Consider the following 26,051-nt stretch of genomic DNA (forward strand, 5'->3'; position numbering starts at 1 on the left):
AAGGAAAAATGGCATTATATGCTTTGTTTCTTGTAAGATCAAGTGTTATTTCTTTTACATTCACTGTTTGTCTATTCTGCCAGAAAATGCAAGATCGCCAGGAACTTGAATCTAATCTAAAACTTGTTGAAGCCATGGAGGATAAATGCCAATAAGTGTATGGTGTCTACCGTTATAAATTTTCTAGGAAGGAAACAACTTTGTGTCTCTACATTTAAGTAATAAGCTGTTACCAGATCGGGTATACAGTTGATATGAAGCCAATCCGGGTGGAAGATCAATAGAATGGCGCCCGTTATACCCCCATCTGATAACAGATTATTACTAATATTGTATTTTCATTCAAAACATTTGTAATAAAATCACAGGGGAAAAAGTCAGTTTGCCTTTATCGCTCGTTGACGCCACCAAGTTCAATAGATTGAAGGGTCTATAGTCCAATTAACACTCCGTCGCATCAACAAGTGATGATAAAATTTTAATAATATACCACCATCTGGTTTACATATATCTAGAATTAACCGAAAATTCGAAGTAGAATGGAAATACTACGCTGCAAAATTTCAGAAAATCTAGAGCCTGGAGAATGTCTTATAATGGCCATCGCGTTATTTTAAGTCGAGTCACGGTCACTTGACTTTGACCAGATAATTATATCGACCAGTCGAGTTATAACATGCATGACTTGATATTTTGTCGGACTAGTTTAAACAAGAGTCATCGATCAAGCGGGATTAGAAATTCGTTGAAAAACTTAGAACAAAACTAACGTGATAACGAATCCCATACGGTGTTGTTGTGCTACTTAACTAATTATAAACCCGAAGACGTCGGGGATTCCACGCAGTGATCAAGCAATATTAATTTGCTAATTTTAAACATGGAGTCAATCTCGACAATGATCGTATAACGATATCGGGACAGAACTTCAGAAGCCTATCCAGGTCATTTATCTACAGAGGATACGAATTAGTACATTAGTATTTTGTATATGGATATATAGCGCTATCTTGATGAATTTTCGTGATTAAAACCAAATTGGATTATATATGGGTAGCACTTTAGCTGGAAGGATGTCGGTATAAAGCGTGGATAGGGTTCAAAGTGTTTAAACGTTTCTTTAGACAATGGCTACACAGGCTCTTGATGAAGACCCTTACTTTGAAATCCGGAAACCAACAAAAGAGGAACGGCAAGGTCAGTCGATTTGTTTATTAGTGTTAGCCTTTAAATTTTGTGTTGATTTATTTAATTGTCAGATTTAACTGGACAATGTGTGTTTACCAAACACCCAAAAGGATATCAAAAATGAAGATGGCGATGCATGGATATTTTTGTGGTATCATTCGATTTTCTTAAATCATTTATTTGGAAATTAAGTACAGATATTCTATGTAAAATATTAATAATTGATAATGACATAATCAGGGATTATTTATTTAGAAATTAAAGTGGACTGAATTTGAGACATTTTGATAATAAACATTAACGTCGATTTTTGATAATAAACATTAACGTCGAATTTGATGCTATACTGTGAACCCACTTTTTTCGCTTGCGATGAAATTTCGAGTAGATACGACAATTGTTTGTTTGTTTTGATTAACGTCCTATTAACAGCTATGGTCATGTAAGGACGGCCTCCCATGTATGCGTAGTGTTGCGTGTATGTTGTGCGAGGTGCGTGTTTTGGAGACTGCGGTATATTCGTGTTGTGTCTTCTTGTATAGTGGAACTATTGCCCTTTTTATAGTGCTATATCACTGAAGCATGCCGCCGAAGACACCAAGCAACACACCCCCACCCGGTCACATTATACTGACAACGGGCCAACCAGTCGTCCCACTCGCTGTATGCTGAGCGCTAAGCAGGAGCAGAAAACTACCACGAAAGACTTTGGTGTGTCTCAGGGGACAGAACCCAGAGCTTTCCCTCACAGGGGCGAAGCTCAAAAAAGAAATACCGTCGAAATCTAAATCGTCGCGAAAGCTTCCATTGTAGTCCGTGAAAATGGCAATCTTATCGCGGAATGAGATGTATACGTGACAAGGTCGCGAAATAAATCGTCGCGAAAATAAGTTGGTCTACAGTATATGTTTTTATCGTTGTTACACAACCTGAAATCCGACAAGAATTTTATCCACTGTTACTTTCGCAAAATGAAACTGATGACTAAAAAGACTCATTGAAACGTGACAAACTGAAATGTAAATACGCAATATGTCACCAACATCGCGCGTTACGTCATCGGTTATAATATATATAACAATGATATTTACTTGAAAAATAGTTTGATTTTAGATTAAGTTCATAACAGTTATACATGCATCCTCGATACTGCGAGGGTTACTATCACTGACGTTTTATCCATCCCTGGACTATTTCATAGCAAAACTGAAGGCAGTTCAGAAAAAAAACCTGACCAATCACAGGCCTCCAAACACTTTCTTCGATGATTACAGAGAGCGCAACTCCCAACTTCAAACCAACTGTCAATCACAAGTGTACCGGTTATACAATTCTTTGGATGTACATCAAAGGACTAAATTACCTGCCTTCTGTTGCCTTCCCAGTTTTACTATCAGATAGTCAGGGGTGCATATGACGTCAGTGATAGTAACCCCTGGAGTATCGAGGATGGTTTCTGGTTTACTCAGACGATCAACAACCTAGAGTTGGACAATTGCAGAGTTAGTTCCATCCGTGTTCGATACAACAATAACATCAAGTATTGTAATACCACGTCAGAAATAAAGATGTCGTGTTGTTTTTCATATCAGCTGATATAGAGTTGGACAATTGCAGAGTTCGTTCCATCCGTGTTCGATACAACAATAACATCAAGTATTGTAATACCACTGTCAGAATAAAGATGTCGCGTTGTTGTTCATATCAGCTGATATTGATTAATGACAAATCATGTTGAAATTGACATCCCGAATGAATAGACTATGGTGATCAATAAACAACTCTTCCGGGGTCGTCAACAATTATATCGTTAGTTGTACGAATGAATTAGTTCAAGCAGTAAGGCCACGGTTGTGTAATGTTTTGTTTTGCGTCCTTTTATTTATTTTTTTCAATAACGTAAAAAAAAATCATTTTTAATACACAAGTACTTTAAAGACAAAAAAAAAAGAAGATTTATTTCATTACAATCAATTGAGTTTTGAAAAGATGTTTAATTGTATAATGTTTACCATCTAGATTCGACAAATACAAACAATGCGAATCCATACTACCATCATTCAGATTGAAACTTAATACAAAATGGTCCCGATATCAGAACAATGAAGTTTTCCACCCATTTGGGTCTTTACTATGTATGGTTAGTACACATACAATTAACTGTATAGTATTAATTATGGATTGATTATCTTACATGTTGTATATTGTTTTCTTTTCTAAACCTAATGTAATTATTTGTCACATTAACAAAATCATCACTGAATATAGAATTATGATAGATTGTGTTTACCTACTTAGTGTATTTATGCATTGAAAATATTTTCTGTTATATACTTATACATTTATTGCCCTGTTGTGAGGGAGACATAGAGATTTTTTCCCCCAAGCCAAATCATGTTTGCCGAGGGCGTAATAACCGTAAACTATTAATTATCGATTAATTAGCTTACATGTTGTATATAAACACGGTTTATGAATCTAATGTTATTTTTTAAATATTTTTGTAATAATTTCTTAATATAATAGCATAGAACAGATATACATGTATACTCTATTGTAAATGCTTAAGATTATTTTATACTGAAAATAAGCTCCCTCTGTGACATTCATATGACCAACAATTCGTATAAACGTGGAAATTCAATTCATATCTACAGTACATTGATTATATTAAATATACAACCAAATTATAAACAGGACGAGGCAATTTCGCGTTTTCGTACTAATTACGTTTATCACAAATCTAATGTTGCAATATTTAATCGTAATGCATGGCAAGTATACATGGCATATCCTCTGAACTATTCTGCAAAATCATTTTACAAATTCTAAAGATTTATTTAAAAAAAATCGATTGTGAAAAGAATTGGCTTACAACTCATATTATTGTGGTGTGACATTCATATTAGTGTGATTAGCTGCAAATATCATTTAACTGAACAGACAAAAATGTTTGATGACTTATAAACATTAGTTACAACACGGACTTTTTTGCCATGCGAAATTCTTGGTTATTGTAGACTTTCTGTGTGTTGGGTGAAAACGTATCTGCAGAAATCTTTTTATAATTATTAATAATGATGTAAAATGTTATATGTAATTTAAAACAACAACAACTTATAATATATGAGCTTCATGGTCTGAAAATTAATTTTGAGCATTAAAACTACTAGTTTTCATTTTTTTTCTTTTAGAAATAAAGAGGATATTTCGTCTGATAGACGAGAATGGGGACCAGAGGATGTCTAAACACGAGATTTACCGGGCAGTACAGTATATCGGCTGTAACCCTACCAGGGCGGATATAGATGAACTCATGAGTCCGGCAGACGTCGATAGTAAGTTTAATAAAACTCCAGAATAAGCGGCTGATGATGTCATATCATACACGATAATGGTGCCATTGTAATAAAAAAAATACACAGTTGCGCAAATCACACGAGATTTTACAATTTTCAAAAGCCAGAGAATTAATATGTTTGCATTTGCGAAATGTGGACTTTTTACGGTATTCAAAAGCCACAGAATTAATTTGGTTTTCTTTGCTAAATGTGACTTTTTACGGTATTCAAAAGTCACAGAATTAATTTGGAATTCATTTTCTAATTGTGATTTTTTTATATCAAATATATAATATTATGTACCACACATTTCGCTTCATGATCGTAATTATGTAGAGACGATACTTTAAGGGAAAATCAAAATGGTTATTGTATTCTAATCATTCGACCACAGGCGTTTGGCTCTATAGACATTCTCTCTCTCTCTATATATATATGTAATACTGACACAGTATCACATATATAAAAAGAGAGAAAAATGTATATAGTGCCAGACGCCTGTGATTCGACACTTTATGGATGAAGTCGAGACGAATATTCCACAATCAGTGCTAACTTTGATGATCACAGGACAGTAACAATGCTATGTCACGTATTCAACATGTCAAGTTTCTATTTCAATTTTCTTTTCTCTGAGCAACCTAGTTTGAACGATTTGTTTGTTTGATTAGTTTAACGTCCTATCAACAGCCAGGGTCATTTAAGGACGTGCCTTGTTTGATGGTGAAGGAAAGCCGGAGTACCCGGAGAAAAACCACCGACCAGCGGCCAGTACCTGGCAACTGCCCCACATGGGATTCGAACTCGCGACCCAGAGGTGGAGGGCATGTGGTAATATGTCGGTACATCTTAACCACTCGGCCACCGCGGCCCCAGTTTGAAAGATATCACTAGAATGTAACATACAACATATCAACGCTAATACAATTTAAAATGATATATTTTTTTTAAATATTAATTATCAAAATTCTTCTTGTGACACCTAGAGAACTACTAGTATCCATTATGATATTTGTTTGGTTGTAGAGGACGGTTACGTCGGATACAAGGAGTTCGAGAAGATTTTAATGAGGGCAATATCTAAAATTGACTATGAGAAACAACACATAATGAATTCCTTTAAAATGTTTGATAAAAATGGCGATGGATATATAACAGCTAATGAACTGAGAGCGATTCTGTCAGCGGCCGGAGGAGAATGTTTGGAGGAAGAAGTGAAAGATCTCATGAGGGAAGCTGATGTCAACAAAGATGGAAAGATCAGCTACGAAGGTAAGGGAAGTTATAGATAAACAAGGATGGTAAGATCAGCTACGAAGGTAAGGGGAGTTATAGATAAACAAGGATGGCAAGATCAGGTACGAAGGTAAGGGAAGTTATAGATAAACAAGGATGGCAAGATCAGCTACGAAGGTAAGGGAAGTTATAGATAAACAAGGATGGTAAGATCAGCTACGAAGGTAAGGGAAGTTATAGATAAACAAGGATGGTAAGATCAGCTACGAAGGTAAGGGAAGTTATAGATAAACAAGGATGGTAAGATCAGCTACGAAGGTAAGGGAAGTTATAGATAAACAAGGATGGTAAGATCAGCTACGAAGGTAAGGGGAGTTATAGATAAACAAGGATGGTAAGATCAGCTACGAAGGTAAGGGATGTTATAGATAAACAAGGATGGTAAGATCAGCTACGAAGGTAAGGGATGTTATAGATAAACAAGGATGGCAAGATCAGCTACGAAGGTAAGGGAAGTTATAGATAAACAAGGATGGGAAGATCAGCTACGAAGGTAAGGGGAGTTATAGATAAACAAGGCTGGTAAGATCAGCTACGAAGATAAGGGATGTTATAGATAAATAAGGATGGTAAGATCAGCTACGAAGGTAAGGGATGTTATAGATAAACAAGGATGGTAAGATCAGCTACGAAGGTAAGGGATGTTATAGATAAACAAGGATGGTAAGATCAGCTACGAAGGTAAGGGATGTTATAGATAAACAAGGATGGTAAGATCAGCTACGAAGGTAAGGGAAGTTATAGATAAACAAGGATGGCAAGATCAGCTACGAAGGTAAGGGAAGTTATAGATAAACAAGGATGGTAAGATCAGCTACGAAGGTAGGGGAAGTTATAGATAAACAAGGATGGTAAGATCAGCTACGAAGGTAAGGGAAGTTATAGATAAACAAGGATGGTAAGATCAGCTACGAAGGTAAGGGAAGTTATAGATAAACAAGGCTGGTAAGATCAGCTACGAAGGTAAGGGATGTTATAGATAAACAAGGATGGTAAGATCAGCTACGAAGGTAAGGGATGTTATAGATAAACAAGGATGGCAAGATCAGCTACGATGGTAAGGGAAGTTATAGATAAACAAGGATGGTAAGATCAGCTATGAAGGTAAGGGATGTTATAGATAAACAAGGATGGTAAGATCAGCTACGAAGGTAAGGGAAGTTATAGATAAACAAGGATGGTAAGATCAGCTACGAGGGTAAGGGATGTTATAGATAAACAAGGATGGTAAAATCAGCTACGAAGATAAGGGATGTTATAGATAAACAAGGCTGGTAAGATGAGCTTCGAAGGTAAGGGATGTTATAGATAAACAAGGATAGTAAGATCAGCTACGAGGGTAAGGGATGTTATAAACAAGGATTGGTAAGATCAGGTACGAAGGTAAGGGATGTTTTAGATAAACAAGGATGGTAAGATCAGCTACGAAGGTAAGGGATGTTTTAGATAAACAAGGATGGTAAGATCAGCTACGAAGGTAAGGGGAGTTATAGATAAACAAGGATAGCAAGATCAGCTACAAAGGTAGGGGAAGTTTATAGATAACAAGGATGGTAAGATCAGCTACGAAGGTAAGGGGAGTTATAGATAAACAAGGATGGTAAGATCAGCTACGAAGATAAGGGTAGTTATAGATAACAAGGATGGTAAGATCAGCTACGAAGGTAAGGGATGTTATAGATAAACAAGGATGGTAAGATCAGCTACGAAGACAAGGGATGTTATAGATAAACAAGGATGGCAAGATCAGCTACGAAGATAAGGGTAGTTATAGATAACAAGGATGGTAAGATCAGCTACGAAGGTAAGGGATGTTATAGATCAACAAGGATGGCAAGATCAGCTACGATGGTAAGGGATGTTATAGATCAACAAGGATGGGAAGATCAGTTACGAAGGTAAGGGGGAGTTATAGATAAACAAAGATGGTAAGATCAGTTACGAAGGTAAGGGAAGTTATATAGATAAACAAGGATGGTAAGATCAGCTACGATGGTAAGGGATGTTATAGATCAACAAGGATGGCAAGATCAGCTACGAAGGTAAGGGGAGTTATAGATAAACAAGGATGGAAAGATCAGCTACGAAGATAAGGGATGTTTATAGATAAACAAGGATGGAAAGATCAGCTACGAAGGTAAGGGAAGTTATAGATCAACAAGGATGGTAAGATCAGCTACGAAGGTAAGGGATGTTATAAACAAGGATGGTAAGATCAGGTACGAAGGTAAGGGATGTTTTAGATAAACAAGGATGGTAAGATCAGCTACGAAGGTAAGGGGAGTTATAGATAAACAAAGATGGTAAGATCAGCTACGAAGGTAAGGGGAGTTATAGATAAACAAGGATAGCAAGATCAGCTACAAAGGTAGGGGAAGTTATAGATAACAAGGATGGTAAGATCAGCTACGAAGGTAAGGGGAGTTTATAGATAAACAAGGATGGTAAGATCAGCTACGAAGATAAGGGTAGTTATAGATAACAAGGATGGTAAGATCAGCTACGAAGGTAAGGGATGTTATAGATAAACAAGGATGGTAAGATCAGCTACGAAGACAAAGGATGTTATAGATAAACAAGGATGGCAAGATCAGCTACGAAGATAAGGGTAGTTATAGATAACAAAGGATGGTAAGATCAGCTACGAAGGTAAGGATGTTATAGATAAACAAGGATGGTAAGATCAGCTACGAAGGTAAGGGGAGTTATAGATAAACAAGGATAGCAAGATCAGCTACGAAGGTAAGGGATGTTATAGATAAATAAGGATGTTAAGATCAGCTACAAAGGTAGGGGAAGTTATAGATAAACAAAGATGGTAAGATCAGCTACGAAGGTAAGGGATGTTATAGATAAACAATGATGGTAAGATCAGCTAAGAAGGTAAGGGTAGTTATAGATAAACAAAGATGGTAAGATCAGCTACGAAGGTAAGGGGAGTTATAGATAAACAAAGATGGTAAGATCAGCTAAGAAGGTAAGGGGAGTTATAGATAAACAAAGATGGTAAGATCAGCTACGAAGGTAAGGGATGTTATAGATAAACAAGGATGGTAAGATCAGCTACGAAGGTAAGGGGAGTTATAGATAAACAAAGATGGTAAGATCAGCTACGAAGGTAAGGGGAGTTATAGATAAACAAAGATGGTAAGATCAGCTATGAAGGTAAGGGATGTTATAGATAAACAAGGATGGTAAAATCAGCTACGAAGGTAAGGGATGTTATAGATACACAAGGTTGACAGTTATAGATAAAACAAGGATGGTAAGATCAGCTACGAAGGTAAGGGGAGTTATAGATAAAACAAGGTTGGCAAGATCAGATACGAAGGTAAGGGATGTTATAGATAAACAAGGATGGCAAGATCAGGTACGAAGGTAAGGGAAGTTATAGATAAACAAGGTTGGCAAGATCAGGTACGAAGGTAAGGGATGTTATAGATAAACAAGGATGGTAAGATCAGCTACGAAGGTAAGGGGAGTTATAGTATAAAAAGAAGTAGAATAAACAAGGATAGCAAGATCAGCTACGAAGGTAAGGGGAGTTATAGATAAACAAGGATAGCAAGATCAGCTACAAAGGTAGGGGAAGTTATAGATAAACAAAGATGGTAAGATCAGCTACGAAGGTAGGGGAAGTTATAGATAAACAAGGATGGTAAGATCAGCTACGAAGGTAAGGGATGTTATAGATAAACAAGGATGGTAAGATCAGGTACGAAGGTAAGGGGAGTTATAGATAAACAAGGATAGCAAGATCAGCTACGAAGGTAAGGGAAGTTATAGATAAACAAGGATGGTAAGATCAGCTACGAAGGTAAGGGATGTTATAGATAAACAAGGATGGTAAGATCAGCTACGAAGGTAAGGGAAGTTATAGATAAACAAGAATGATAAGATCAGCTACGAAGGTAAGGGATGTTATAGATAAACAAGGCTGGTAAGATCAGCTACGAAGATAAGGGATGTTATAGATAAACAAGAATGGTAAGATCAGGTACGAAGGTAAGGGATGTTATAGATGAACAAGGCTGGTAAGATCAGCTACGAAGGTAAGGGAAGTTATAGATAAACAATGATAGTAAGATCAGTTACGAAGGTCAGGGATGTTACAGATAAACAAGGATGGCAAGATCAGGTACGAAGGCAAGGGAAGTTATAGATACACAAGGATGGTAAGATCAGCTACGAAGGTAAGGGGAGTTATAGATAAACAAGGATAGTAAGATCAGCTACGAGGGTAAGGGAAGTTATAGATAAACAAGGATGGTAAGATCAGTTCGAGAAGGTAAGGGATGTTACAGATACACAAGGATGGAAAATCAGCTACGAAGGTAAGGGATGTTATAGATAAACAAGGATGGAAAGATCAGCTACGAAGGTAAGGGAAGTTATAGATAAACAAGGATGGTAAGATCAGCTACGAAGGTAAGGGATGTTATAGATAAACAAGGATAGTAAGATCAGCTACGAGGGTAAGGGATGTTATAAACAAGGATGGTAAGATCAGCTACGAAGTTAAGGGATGTTATAGATAAACAAGGATGGTAAGATCAGCTACGAAGGTAAGAGACGTTCACTGGACCCCCGATACTGCGAACGCCGCTAGTCTGGAAAACAGACAGACGAAAATATCAGGAACCGAATTACCATATCGTTACATATTAACTTGTCTAAGAACACAGAATTAATCAGCCAGAAAAACTCGTATTCCTGACGGTTTAGCCTTGGCTCGAAGGTGTCCGGATTGCCGAGGGTTCTCTGTGTATATAAACAGAAAGGATGAGTTGGGAGTGTGTCGATATGTTAAGTAATGTGTTGAAGGAGTGTCAGGGGTGTGTTATGTTATAGATACGACGGGAACTTATGTTATAAATGAACATGGAAAAAACGAGAGATAATTTAAATGAAATACAAATAAACGTAGCACTGACTGCACTGTATACCATAAAATATTTGTGTGCACTTATTTTCATGGTTTCGTGGATAGAAATATTCGCTTTAGCCGATGATGTAATAGAGGCAATTCGATATAAAAAATGTTGTTTTTACATTCATGGTTTCACAGCAACCAGAAAAACATCAAGTGTTTCTACACAACTGACAGTTACATTGTAAAGTAATATTTAAACAATAAAAAAGGAGTCACGGAAGAAACTAAGATCGCTTTTCAATAAGAATGGCAATGAAATAGGGTCAAACAATATGTCTGTTTAGGGTCACATTGGCAAAAAAAATAAGGTCGTTAGGTCAGTGTCTTTCACTCTAAAATAATGGCCGGAAGCGGAGTCTGAGATCGAAATCCCGACTTCTATTTTTTTTTTTCGTAGAAAAGTGGAAAAAATTGTTTAAAAAAATTTGTGTTTTTTTTTGGTACCAAATTAGGGTCGGTCGGGTAAACCTAAACAGACATATTTTTAAGCCTAAACAAATTATATTAAGTTGATATTGATACCACATATATCAGATATCCAATTTGTAAAAGCTTTGAATTATTAGTTCATTAATATTCTTTCCTCTAGAGCTCTAGAATTATTAATTTGTTAATAACTCACTTTTCAGCCTTTTTCTATTCCTATTGAACTATTCTTTTTATTTGTAGAATTTGCCAACATGTTTTGCCAGAAATAATTTATTGGAAGACGAAATACAATTCAACATCGTAATTCGAGTTAGCCATGGGAGAAGCTACGCACATGGAATGGTGCTTGAAAAGACAGGAAAGAATTTGCCATGATAATTTGTTGAGCAATGAACGAAGTATAATTTTAAAGTGATTGGCAAAAAATGACATTTCACTGCCATGTAACAAAATGGCCCAATCAATCATTTAACTAGAAAAAAGTCATTAAACGCACTTATTGTCGGATTTTACCTTCTTAGTAATGAGATTTAAATTATTTATTTTCGTTTCTCTTAAAGAATTGCTAATTGACATACATCACATTGAGCTGGTAATATTAATATTGATTTTTTATGGAGAACACCATCCTCGATATTCCAGGGGTTACTCTCACTGTCATTCTATCCACCCGTTTAACATGTCATAGCAAAACTGAAGGTGACAGAAGACGCAGGTAATTTAGTCCTTTAATGTATAATTTAGAATCAGATAACGGTATACTGCGGTTACGTGTGGCCGAATTGGCTATGGGCGTCATCTCTGTAATCCACAAAGGAAGTATCTGCAGACCTGTGATTGGTCAGTTTATTTCGACCTGCCTTCAGTTTTACTACGAAATAGTCCAGGGGTGAATATAACGTCATTGGTAGTAACCCCTGGGGTACCGAGGATTGTTGTATTCTGGTTAGACATTGGTGTGATGTCATATATTCAACACCAAGCCATTACTATACCTGTCGTATGATATAGTTTACAATGCACATTGATCACGAGATATACGGTATCCAAATTACAAATAACTTGTAGAAAACACATTCCATTTTAATGAATCACTTGAATCTGTTACTAGTAAAAACATAAAACCTTATTGATGTTGTTTAACACTTAATTTGGTCTACATGTATTATGTATTATTGATTATATTTTATCAACAATTATATTGTTTAAGTATATATATAGCCAAACCGGCACTTTAGGTCAAAGTACAATAACTTTGTTTTGATTCTTGTTAATCTTACACAGGCTAACATTAAAACATGTAGATATTTACTTGTAAATAAAACAAATGAATGATTGATTATGTTTTGGTATTCTTTCTGATATCCGATGGGTTCATTGATAAAGCGTTAGGGTTGACTACACTGACGGAATCATACTATTCATACTATTTATAATACCGTCCAGGGACTGGTTGTTCAAAGGCTGGTTAGCTTAACCACTTGATTAGCCAAATTTTATTTCTAATTTGTTACAGATCCTATTATTATATTTTCTGTAAAATGGGATAAAAAGTAAAATAATAGCATACTTCAGAATTCTATAAAATTTTATCAAGTTTGTTGAACAAGAAATTCTTTTATTTTGAATTGAAATGTGGTGTTAAACTCTGATTAGCCGAACTATCATTTAAACAACTAGGCCCTGAGCAATATCTTATATCAAGTTACAGGACACAATTGGAATATGTTTCTTCGATTGTCTTTGCATATAAACACGACGAGTAGGATGTAACTGTATGTTACAAGGATATGAAAGAAATTTTAGAATGTTTGACAAGTTTATGTGACTGTAAACAAATTTTTTTCGCGACCACTTATTTTCGCGTTTTTGTACAACTTTTTCAACGCGATTTAATTTTCACGAGCTACACTTCTACGCTTCTACTTTCATATACCTAAACAAAATTGAGGCCATTTATTTTCGCGATTTTTTATTGCCCAGGGAATACGCGAAAATTCATTGCACACATTTTTTTTTTATTTTACAGTAAATAGAAATTTCCGTTAACAATAGAATTTTTTTCTTAATCATATTGCATTATATTAACGCACAGTTTGAAGTTTGAAGAAGGAAAACATTATACTTACACAAAACAAAAGTTTTAACGCTATCGTTTCACTCAACCTTGGGTTCAGGAGAGCGGAGAAATATATGTCAGGTACCAAAACAAAATGGCCATCGTGTTGGGAACTAGCATAGTCTTACGTCATGGTTACTATGGGCACGAGCAGAATGGCTAGTGATTTAATTGGACACCTTATAAATCAAACATTGCAATCCTGAAGTGGGACACTTGTTAAAGAACGTAAAATAATATTGAATATCATCAATAAGCTATAGTTATACATATTTTCGCGTGCGATTTAGTTTTGAGTATTTCGCGATACTACATTGTAATTCGCGAAAATATATTTCCGGGATAAATATTCAACTACACATTCAATATATCGTGTTATTTGTAAATTGCGATTTTAAATCGTAGTGTAAATATCCTTAGAATCTGAAAACGCGAAATGAAATTGTTGTGAAAATGACCTTGAATCTGAAAACGGAAAATTAAATGGTCGTGGAAATGTTGGTGAATCTGAAAAGGCGATAGTAAATGGTCATAACATGAAATGTCGGAATTGAATCTGAAAACGCGAAAATCAAATGGTCGTGAAAAATGTCGTTGAATCTGAAAACGCGAAATCAAATGGTCGTGAAAATGTTGGTGAATCTGAAAACGCGAAAGTAAGTCGCTGCGAAAATAAGTCGTTTACAGCACAATAACAGCATACTAGTAGTGAAATTCACATGCCAATGAAAAACTGGTTCTATAAAAAACGAATTCAAAGGGAAATAATCTAGCGTTTGGTATTGTAATTGCAAAATAAATCAGATATCTGAATTATAAACGGAAACATACATTGTATCTTTATCATATAGGTAGCATAATAACAATACGCTAAAATTATTTCAGAGCAGTATATGATGATAATAAGTAAAAATGCACAAAAAATCATTTACTATGACTTTCATATAAACTACTACGACATTAGTGCAATAACATTATTTACATGTTTCCATTGGCATTATAAAAGATTTGATAAAAACATGAAGTAGCTACTTATCAATAAACAATTTATCAACACCATGGTGTAGTTATTTACCAACAGGTCTGTCATCTGACGCTGTTAAATCCCTTTAACACTATAAAGGTTCTTATTATGAACGAGGAAACTTGAACAACTTCCCGTATTGTAAATAACAATCTGTGCCAGCAGTTGTGTGCAAAATATGAAAGATGATAGTAAGCTAAATAACATCATTGACACAATGGATTGTAATTTTTAAATCACAGTTATTGTATAGAATAAGCTAGACATTAAATACATTCTACGATCAATTATTTCTGATTCCAACCGTATGTTTACATACGTAATGATACAAAAGCACATGATCTACATACCATAAAAACTTGTTTATATTTGCTGATACTTTAACATGCCGAATTAATTTTCTATCTAAAATGTGTGTTCACCGTAAATTTATTTGTAAATATACATAACAATGAAATCCGGATAGTATGATACCGGTTTGTTTTGTATTTTATATTATCCAGTTTACGGTCGGGTAGCTAGCTGCTCATTGGAAAGATTGATAAAACCATACACGTATATGCATATTGTTTTCTTCGTTAAATAATTAAATACGTCATATTGTCAGAGCGCTTTGATTTTGATTTGAAAGGAATGATTGTTCACTGTGTGGCATTCTTACGTTCTATAATATTATGGATTGTTCAGGAGTTTCACGTACTATATGAACAATTAAGACGCTTTCTTAATTCAACAAATAATATACATATGTATATGTTTTAACGAAAACCCTGCCTTCAACCTGGGCCCAGTTTCACGAACATTCCATATCTTTAAGGACTTCTTTTAACTTTAAAATTCCCCGTTAAAAAGCATAACAGATGCAAAGAAAAATTCTTTAACTTTAAATTGTTTCCTTGATTTCTCTATCTTTCTTTCTTATGAAGAATTTTAAGTTAAGGAATTCCATCAAGTTAAAGATTTTCATGAAATTGGGCCCCGATGCAAAAATTGTAATCCATGCAATGCATTAAAGAAAAATATGCTATTTCATAAGTACAAAGACGTCACGATCAATTTGAATGATGGAGTCGTGTATCTCTAAGCAACAACTTAATGTCTCAACTTTCAAGTCAGCAATTCGCTCTGTGCACTGTATTGTATCATCATCAACACTCCCTGATCACTCACTCACTTTTTGTAATTTTCAGCTAGCTCAATGATGAGGTATTATGTAAATGTAGATAATTTGCTGACGTCGTTTTGAAACATATTTTCCACATATCCGATCACAAAGGCGATACAGATCATCCATGAAAGGTGTTCTCATTTCATTTAGAGCTGAAACTCCATTTTTAACACATGGTTAAGACACCTGACACGCGCTAAAACGTCACTCACAATAACATAACGTCATCGCTTTATTTTGTTTCACTGCGTTGTAAATCTTTACGTCATCAATGTTGACCCACAGCTGATCTGGAGTATCCACTTTTATGGAACACATTAGATGACGAACATAAGAAGACATTTATGAATAGGAATGTCTCTTTCGTTCTTTTGTTGCTTGTCTGTGTTGAATACCACTGCTTCGACAACTTGTCTGTATTTACACGCCATTTGTATTCCAGTTAAACCTGTTATAAAGAACGCCTCCATGTAAATGGCACTTGTCTATAAAGAACATATCCATCAGTTCCATTTGGTATGATTTACAATATAGTTAACCTCTGTATAAAGGACTGCCGTGTATAAAGGACAGACTTATCGATTGCATTTGGTATGGTTTATATAATTAACCTCTATATCAAGGATGCCTGCCTATAATGGACAGAATCATCAACTCTATTTGGTTTGATTAACTATATATATATCTCTGTATAAAGGACACCTGTCTTCAAATAACATATTTTACTATGACCCTTTGGTATCCTTAATAGACGAGTTTGACTGTACATTTGCGTTGAAACAAAGATGTACCACCGAATACCACCCATTGATATTCCTGTATGTTATTACTCTGAGTCCAGTGGAAGTCCCCTACAGTCTATGGCAGACACTGAGTAGGTAAAGTACATATGGTTCACACAACTGCTTGGCCTTCAGATCCTCTGGAGACATTAATTAATTAATTATTAATTAATGGTGATACTTTATCAGACTATATAAACTTATGTTGTTATCATAATTAAGCTATGAGGACAGACACTCAAATATAACCTTTTTCGTGTGTGATCTTCAAGATTTTGCAGTTTGTATACAGTTTTTGCCTTTTTCCATTTGGATAGAAATATGGCTATACCTGTGGACATGGACCCGGAGTTCCATATCCGGAAAGCTACCAGAGCTGAGAGAGAAGGTATGTTACGTTTCTATCCTAACAAATACAGATCATTATCGCATTGGCTTTTGTTTGTACATTTCATGCATGTTTACTTTTTCGATGATTTTCCTTCGCCACTTTATTTAGTAGATTATTTTCATATTCTTTTCTTGCCTGAATTTTGACAAATCGTCGTTGAGCTGTGCCTGTAGACAACTGAACCAACGTTCGCTTCTCAAGCAAGTCTTTTATTACAATAAATCAGAAAATAAAGCCAGGAGATAAACTGCAAAGAACATTAATAAATAAATATGTGAAAATAACTAATGATATGCACAATGAATATGTTACCAAATATTGTTACTATTATTAAACATGGGATGATACCTTACTTAGAGAATGAAATAAACACCTCTATTAGATATCATGTCATAATTTGCCTTATTGGAAACAAGCATTTACCTTTGTGACTATATCATACCGTCATACTCCCATATCCCTAGGCGAGGCATGTTAGATTAAAAGATTGTCATTTAAATTAAAATGGTTTTGATTTAAAAAAATTAAGAGCTGAATATCTATTGATGGATTTACAAGTATGTGTACATGTATTCGCAAATCTATTATGATGAAAAGTACTGCTAAAAGCTGCATTTTTTATACTCCCGTATACTATAGTTTTGAAAATTGCGAATAATGTATATATTATGCTTTAACATGTTTCAGTTTAAAAAGCTGTTAGAACACTGGAAAGCTGTGAACACATTATTATATAATGGCCGGTTCTGTTTGGGTTCAGTAGAGATCACAGAACCAAATGATTTCCCATTGACAATGTTTACATTTGCCCACTGTCCAGGTGAAATGAAGTCTGGTCACTCATCACTAATTTTGCAAGGTCATCTCACACACCTGTGAATAAAATTTGTTTTAAGATCTGCCATCTTGCTAAACTTTTATGTGGGGGGTGCCATCTTATGTTGAATTCCGCACCAAAAATTGACCATAAAATTCCAATACCAAGTTTCTTTACATATTTTACATCTACATGTATTTACCAACCCACAAATTAAATATATGAAATGATCCACCCTGAATACCAATCAGCAGCCTCCGAAACATTCACGCCTGTATGAAATCCAGAAATCTATTTTTGGTTTGATTCTGTGGTCCCAGTAAGCTGTTATCATTGAGGCATATGATCTTAGTTATATTCTATCGGATATTTATCATACATGGTCAATATCATACATGGTCAATATCCATGAATTTATTAATCACATAATTTACCCGTTCAGCCATGCCATACGGTCATGTCATAAATATCCTAAGACACATATGTAACAGCACTATTATGACATCACAGGTAATAATGACGTCATAATCAAAACATTGTCAAAATATGACGTTGCACTATTCTCTCGATAGACCGATTTCGCCACTCTTTTATAGAAACGGAATTATTTTTTTGTTTATATTTTCATAAATATCAGTTGTGTGACAAATATAATCTTACACTCGTGGTCACGTAAAGGCTCGTTGCAGATGAAATCATTGAACTCGTTAAATAAATTTCATATTACCTAGCCTCTCATATCAGATCACAATTATCATTAAGTCGATATTCTGGAAAGGAAAAAAATAAACAATTCACTTATGTTATAATTCCCAGATATAAAGAAGATATTTTCCCAGTTCGATGTAAATGGCGACCAGAAGATCTCCCGACACGAAATTCTAAGGGCGATGAGATGTATGAGCCTCCATCCGACAAAGGAGGAGTTTGAACAAATGATGAAACCAGTCGACGAGGATGGTGAGTTGTTTTTTAATTGGTTCACCACTTCTGTCGTTACGTGTGTAAACGCAGTCGGTTGTCGCGTAAGAATACATACACCGGAACACTGACTTCCGCGATTAAAATATTATTTTAGCCAATCAGAATCGACGTTACCAAAAGCGACGCCATATTTTTCCTTTATGGACTGATTATGCAAATTTTAAAGCCAATGAAAATGATGATTACACGAAAAGATGAATGATTTCTATCATTTTATTGTACAATAAACATATTTGCCATATGCATCAAGTCTCTTAAAGCGATTCTTTATATCCACCCAACTTTTCAATACACTATCCTCTGTTATATTTCCAGGTGATGGTTATGTAAGCTTTGCAGAGTTTGAGAAAGTCATGATGAAACAAGTCTCAATCAAGGAATACGAGGAAAAAGTGCTCAAAGATTCATTCAGAATGTTTGACTTAAATGGAGATGGCTTCATCTCTAAACACGAACTGAAGAAAATTCTCGCTGCAGCCGGAGATAAGATGGCGGAAAAAGAAGCAGAGGAACTTCTACGGGAGGCAGATACCAATAAAGACGGGAAAATCAGCTATGATGGTATGTTTGTTGTCTATAGTCAATTATACAGTCACATATAGTTCTTTATTGAAAAAAAACCCAACATTTCCCCGCGGACCAATTACCTTTCGTATTTCAGGTTACATCAAGGACGAATAAAATGAAAGTGCCTTACAAAACGACGTTATTTGACTGAAATCTGTTGGTTTCAGTTATCATCGATACCATAGGGGTTACTTTCACTGTCGTTTTATCCACTGCTGGACTTTCTCATTTCAAAACTAAAGGCATATAATTGAGACAAAACTGACAAATCACAGGCCTGCAGAAACTTCCTTTGAATATTTACAAAAGAATGAAGAAACGCCCTATTTCAAAGTTGCATAAGGTCACTGATATTCGAATCGTCCTGCTCATCCATTGTCGCACAAAATTATGTTTTATTATGACATAGCCCAGGGATGGATAGAACGACAGTGATAGTAACCACTGGAGTATTAATGATCGACTTCAGCATCACGGTCCTTTTTTTCGTTTGACCTTGATAGATCATTCAGATTAAACCCCTCCCTCGACCTTGACCTCAAATCCATACTATAGCATAATATTTTCAAACTTTCATATAAACTACCAAGAATTTATACTTAATTTATTATATTTCGGATCAAACTTTCGCTTTCAAAGCATTACCGCGCAAAATCTTGAAAATTTCATTTCCTAAAAAAATATCGACCGTTAAATACATGTATTTGTTGGACTATTTAAAATAGCATTTTTTCTTCTTTTCCATTGTAGAATTTGTTGCCATGATGTCCAAGAAGGGTGACGCGTAACCACGACACCAGGATATATCAATGCGAGCTGTCCTCAGTGTTATATCAACATTTTTTTCTACAAAAAAGAGGCAAAATTCACTTGGCAACCTTGACATTACTATTTATCATGAAATTTTGTATAGCAACCACGAACAAAACCCAACGAATAATGTTTTATATAATGCTGTTATCATTGTTCTACCGTTGAACAACGAATATTTCTACTCACGAAATGATTTCAAAGCTCCTAACCATGAAAGAAAGTACCCTCGTATATTTGATATTATATAGTATGCATCAGAAAAAGAGAATTTGAAATAGGTCTTGATAAATCTACAGGAATAGGATGAAAATACTAAAAAATAAAACTAAAAAAACAATTGAGAGTAAGAAAACGCACTACGTGCTGTAAACCTTGTTTAAAAGATTACCCTAGATAAAAAAAATCGCCAAGAGGTAAAAATTGTGTTAACATAAGTCAATTGTTTCCTAAAGGTCTTATTAAGCAGGTTGGTTTTACACAGAGGTAGGTTTTACCGTAGTATGATGTCATCAGGTGGTCTTTATACAGAGGTGATCGCTATGGTTACTGTTACTTCATATTGAAGAGCGAATTGTGGAAAAGGACTAATGTGATTTATCATTTTAAAAACAAAACGTGATCTGGGTCCGGCTGTTTAACGGATAATTAGCTTGATCATTTGGTTGGTCATTTATGAAAAATGTCATTTCAAAATGCTATTGTATTTATCATATATCAGCAATGGTAAAAACCATTTTTGAAATATGAAGATATGCAATCTAAAGTTTTGTAGTATAAACGAAGAAAGAAATATTTTGATTATACTCTAAACCAACTTTATTTCGCGGCTACTAAATTTCGAAAATTTTATTCCAAAACAAGTTCTCGAAGATAAGCATTCGCGGATTTAAAACTTGAATAAAAATTCATATCAATTGAAGAGGTGTAGATTAATTCGCGGAGATAAATTTTCGCGATTTTACATGTATCGCAAAACTCGCGAAAATGCACACGATAAAAGTTTGTTTACAGTATTAGAAACTATAACATTTCTTAATACAGGATTTCTCCAGACAAAATCTCTCTGGTTTGTTTTGAAAAGTTTTATGAGACACACTGTACCATTACCTTTATTGTGACATCATGTTTTATTACGACTTTGACGTTGATTGTCGTCACGGTGTTGTGTAAAACGAACACTACATACGGTTTGTACGTTAAACCAACTTTCTTTCGCGATTTCATTTTCGCGAATTTCGCGATACAGGTAAATTCGCGAAAGTTTATCTCCACAAATCGTTATTTTCTTCAATTCTTTTACAATAAAATTCGAAGTTAATATTCAATTTTAATTTCACGAAACTAAATCTTCGTGAACATGTTTTGAAACAAAACTCGCGAAATTTAGTAGCGGCGAAATAAAGTTGGTTTAAAGTACTATAAACCAATTTGTTTCCGTGTCGTGTGATTAAGTATTGCATATTTCGGGAGTAAAAATATCCCACGTGAACATTCCAAACACAGGTATGAAAACGAAATATAAAATCGACGCAAAAATAAATGGATTGCATTGCCGTAAACCTGAATATTTTACAATGGTGTTATACTTCTTTTTGGCATTTATTGATACATGTAATAATTTTAGCGGCAAATTTATTTTAGCGCTGTCGTTGAAGCGGTTATTTTTGAAAAGAATATTTCTGTTATTGAACCATCCAATCGCGCTAATTTAAATCGGCGTTATAATAATTGATGATTTTCGTATTTACCCTAAAATTACAGTATATGATATAGTCATGTATGCTGCAAATAGAGCCATATTGTATCACGTTATTTAATATATGATAAAGTTTGTTTGTACATTTTTCTAATTTAGAATTAAAACTGAATATTTTTTGTTTTTCTGTTTTGTTGGGTCATAAGTAACAATTCCCCGTCTGTTTTATAACCCCATAATGTATACTAGTAGATACTGCGGGTATTAGTGAGATGTGGTGAAGGCAGATTGTAGTACCTTCTAGTTCCAGGATAAGTGTTCATATGTCCGATCCCTTCATTTCTTTACTTGACAGAGGTAATATATTGTATTTTTATATACTGGAAAAAAAGCTTGTTTGGGCATATTTCAAATATAGGTAGAGCAGACTATACAAATGTACACGGAAAAAAATATTATGAAATACATGTATTATCAATAATTTATCAAATTTTGTGTACTTGGAAATGAAGTTATTTGACGTTCGAAATAATTGTATTATCTGGTCAGCGTAATTATTAAATGAAAGAAAGAAAAGGGCATCATCAATGGGACGTACCAGTAAAAGGTAAGATAGATGATTTTCTCATCTTTTCTTTTCACGATTAAGACTGAAATGCTGAAGTAAGTTGCAGCAGAAGCCAAACACACAAATGAGGAATCACGAAATAATTCATACCATTATCTTTATTATATGTAATATCATTGTTGTAAACAATAATACAACTACATTTAAAGTCCTTTTTTTAAAATAATATATATTTTATCTAATGCCAGAGAGCTACACGTAATATCCAAAGCTAATCTCGTGTAAAGAATGAAATATACAAAAGACACCTACATTTTTAAGCTAAATAAAGCTCCTTAAGTAACTCTCAATTTAAAAAGAAATAATTTACATATTTATATAATAAAGATTGAATATTATTTCTAAAATGATGATTTAATTTTTGCTCACTAAGGCTTGAAAAAAATACAAAGACCTGTTTCATAACTTCTCATGCGATATCAAATCATTAAATAATCTAATTTTTGTTTTACTAAATAATTTTTCAAATACAGTGAATTACAATAACAAGATTTAAAACAAAAGTCATATAAGAAGTAACTATATGAAATGGAATATTAAAAAACTTTCAAAATTGGAAATATTAATATCAAAACTTCAAAATATTTGTAAAGACAATGAACTGTAAATGTCAGGTATGTTTAATGGAATGTTACCTTCATAGACTTTGGAAATTTTAATAATAAAATAGCGTGAGAAAACAAGTAAAATATATTTTTGAGACTATCTAAATTTTCTAATTCAAATCCTTACATCCTTAAAAATGTTAAGTTTCAAAATTTAAACTCTATTAACTCATTCTCTCCTGAAGACACAATTAGGCTCTCCTAAATCAAAGACTAGACCAGTCCATTATGAAATTTCAGGGGTGCATGAGTTAATTAGCTTGTGTCACAAACATAAATCAAACATATCACAGATACTAAGGGTAGATTTCTTTCACCAATACACACAAAGGTGGGATGATATTTACCGTATTCAACCCAATAAGCAAACCATTTTGCTAAGCGCCCTCTTCTAGTTTCTGAGACCTCAAGTAGACACTTATCTTGAACATAAATCTCATTTCAATTACGGTAAAAAATAGATGAAGTTAGACAATTATATAAACATTTGAGAGTTTCTTTTTTGAATTGATTTATGACTATTTTTTTCACTTTAAAATTTTTGAAGTCTAAATTTGGTCACATCAAGGGCCCCTAAATTTTATCAGTTTATTAAGCACTGAGTGCGCACTCCCTGTATAGTTGCTTATATTGGCAGGGTTTTAATTTTGCTAAATTCGTTGAGTCATCAAAGTTCGCGAAGTTTAATAACCTCGCGAAATTACAAAATCATGACTTAACATGTTACAAACTCTTGTCTAAATGATACTTTAAAGGCTACTAGGCTTATTCGTAAAAATAAATCGCGAAATTTTACATCAGCGAAATTGAACAACTTTACAGTATTGGGTTGAAGACAGTATTTGGTAGTGATAGAGGTATGCGTAGTCACAATACAATAACTAATAAACCTCCGTATAATATAAACACATATGATGCCTTCAGATTAAACTAAAAATCATCTCTTATAAAAAAAAGAAATTGTCAAAAATGTTTCATTTAATCACAATGTTTCCTCTTCATTTTAAACTATCAAATGATAATTTGCTTTCACAATTAATGTGATGATCAATACATTATATTACTAAGAAGAAAACAAAATGTTCCAAAGCAATTAAATCAATGCAGATCTAAGTTATAATACAGTACATAACACAAACCAATGTTTAATGAATTGTTCTAAACCTGTCAACAGGCGACAAATATAAATAACATGAAAGGCAAGAACATATATGTTGTCTAAATATCATTTTTCAAATTTTTAATTTTAACACAGAGACTATAAGAGAATCTACTGTTGAATGTGGAATGTATAACATAATGATCAAAAGAGATTCCAGTTTTGTGAAAATAAGTAAAACCTGCACTTTAGCAGACACTGTATCTCAGATACAGACTCATACAGTCTATTGACCTGCACTTTAGCAAACACTGTATCTGAGATACAGACTCATACAGTCTATTGACCTGCACTTTAGCAGACACTGTATCTCAGATACAGACTCATACAGTCTATTGACCTGCACTTTAGCAAACACTGTATCTCAGATACAGACTCATACAGTCTATTGACCTGCACTTTAGCAGACACTGTATCTCAGATACAGACTCATACAGTCTATCGACCTGCACTTTAGCAGACACTGTATCTCAGATCAGACTCATACAGTCTATCGACCTGCACTTTAGCAGACACTGTATCTCAGATACAGACTAATACAGTCTATCGACCTGCACTTTAGCAAACACTGTATCTGAGATACAGACTCATACAGTCTATTGACCTGCACTTTAGCAGACACTGTATCTCAGATACAGACTAATACAGTCTATCGACCTGCACTTTAGCAGACACTGTATCTGAGATACAGACTCATACAGTCTATCGACCTGCACTTTAGCAGACAATGTATCTGAGATAGACTATTACAGTCTATCGACCTGCACTTTAGCAGACACTGTATCTGAGATACAGACTCATACAGTCTATCGACCTGCACTTTAGCAGACACTGTATCTGAGATACAGACTAATACAGTCTATCGACCTGCACTTTAGCAGACACTGTATCTCAGATACAGACTAATACAGTCTATCGACCTGCACTTTAGCAGACACTGTATCTGAGATACAGACTAATACAGTCTATCGACCTGCACTTTAGCAGACACTGTATCTCAGATACAGACTAATACAGTCTATCGACCTGCACTTTAGCAGACACTGTATCTCAGATACAGACTAATACAGTCTATCGACCTGCACTTTAGCAAACACTGTATCTCAGATACAGACTAATACAGTCTATCGACCTGCACTTTAGTAGACACTGTATCTGAGATAGACTAATACAGTCTATCGACCTGCACTTTAGCAGACACTGTATCTCAGATAGACTATTACAGTCTATCGACCTGCACTTTTAGTAGACACTGTATCTGAGATAGACTAATACAGTCTATCGACCTGCACTTTAGCAGACACTGTATCTCAGATACAGACTATACAGTCTATCGACCTGCACTTTAGCAGACACTGTATCTGAGATACAGACTAATACAGTCTATCGACCTGCACTTTAGTAGACACTATCTCAGATACAGACTCATACAGTCTATCGACCTGCACTTTAGCAGACACTGTATCTCAGATACAGTCTATCAACTTCAATAAGAACCAAACACTTGCCGTTTGTTTTCGACGTTGATAGAAACTGGCTGGACGGAAACTGAAACCTCAAACGGTACACAAAATTTGAAAGCACTTAAATGAATATCTAAAATTGAAATATATAAAAATCTTGGATTAAATTATAAGAGGTATCATAGAAAGGGTTGTGGATGAATAACAGTTAATAATGTTCAGTTAAGAATGTAACGGTACATTGATTTGTTCTTTGACTGTTATACATTAGAATGTACTTGTCATATTTCATTTATTTAAAAAATTATTGGTTAACTCAGTTATATTGTAAACCAACTTGTTAATTTGGAGAAATCTAAATTGCGATCTATAATTCTGTAGTTCTACTTTATCTGTATTTGAAACAGTTTCGCGGAGATTAATTTTTGCAATTCCTCATTGTTTGTAAAATCACCAAAATTAAATGCCATGCAAAAACAACATGGCGGCCATCTTGGATTTTGGATAGACCCGAAAAATAACAACACTTTGTCGGGACCATGTCAGGATCATTTCATGCAAGTTTCAGCCAAATCGCATTGGTAGAACTTGAGAAGAAAAAATGTGAAAAGTTAACTCACGGCGGACGACGATCAGGACGAAACATGA

At 34.5% G+C, this 26,051-nt stretch overlaps 2 protein-coding genes and 1 long non-coding RNA gene across 3 annotated transcripts; 2 read left to right on the plus strand and 1 right to left on the minus strand.

Annotated features, from left to right (window-relative positions):
- The first annotated feature begins 836 nt into the window (after positions 1 to 836).
- Positions 837 to 12,505, plus strand: LOC138309790 (calmodulin-like). The gene is made up of 4 exons (XM_069251003.1): positions 837 to 1,197; positions 4,383 to 4,526; positions 5,556 to 5,801; positions 11,428 to 12,505. The coding sequence occupies exons 1-4, from the start codon at positions 1,128 to 1,130 to the stop codon at positions 11,454 to 11,456; spliced, it is 489 nt and encodes a 162-aa protein (XP_069107104.1). The 5' UTR covers positions 837 to 1,127; the 3' UTR covers positions 11,457 to 12,505.
- A 3,839-nt stretch (positions 12,506 to 16,344) lies between these two features.
- Positions 16,345 to 21,731, plus strand: LOC138309789 (calmodulin-beta-like). Its single transcript, XM_069251002.1, has 5 exons — positions 16,345 to 16,372; positions 16,598 to 16,668; positions 18,305 to 18,448; positions 18,788 to 19,033; positions 19,790 to 21,731. The coding sequence occupies exons 1-5, from the start codon at positions 16,359 to 16,361 to the stop codon at positions 19,825 to 19,827; spliced, it is 513 nt and encodes a 170-aa protein (XP_069107103.1). The 5' UTR covers positions 16,345 to 16,358; the 3' UTR covers positions 19,828 to 21,731.
- A 525-nt stretch (positions 21,732 to 22,256) lies between these two features.
- On the minus strand, positions 22,257 to 26,030 carry LOC138309791 (uncharacterized). Its single transcript, XR_011206324.1, has 2 exons — positions 24,651 to 26,030; positions 22,257 to 24,121 (listed from the first exon to the last, which is right to left on the minus strand). It is a non-coding gene; the product is annotated as an uncharacterized lncRNA (long non-coding RNA).
- Between the last annotated feature and the right edge of the window lie 21 nt (positions 26,031 to 26,051).

The sequence above is a fragment of the Argopecten irradians genome, chromosome 15 (genome assembly GCF_041381155.1).
Source record: "Argopecten irradians isolate NY chromosome 15, Ai_NY, whole genome shotgun sequence".
Lineage (NCBI taxonomy): Eukaryota > Metazoa > Mollusca > Bivalvia > Pectinida > Pectinidae > Argopecten > Argopecten irradians.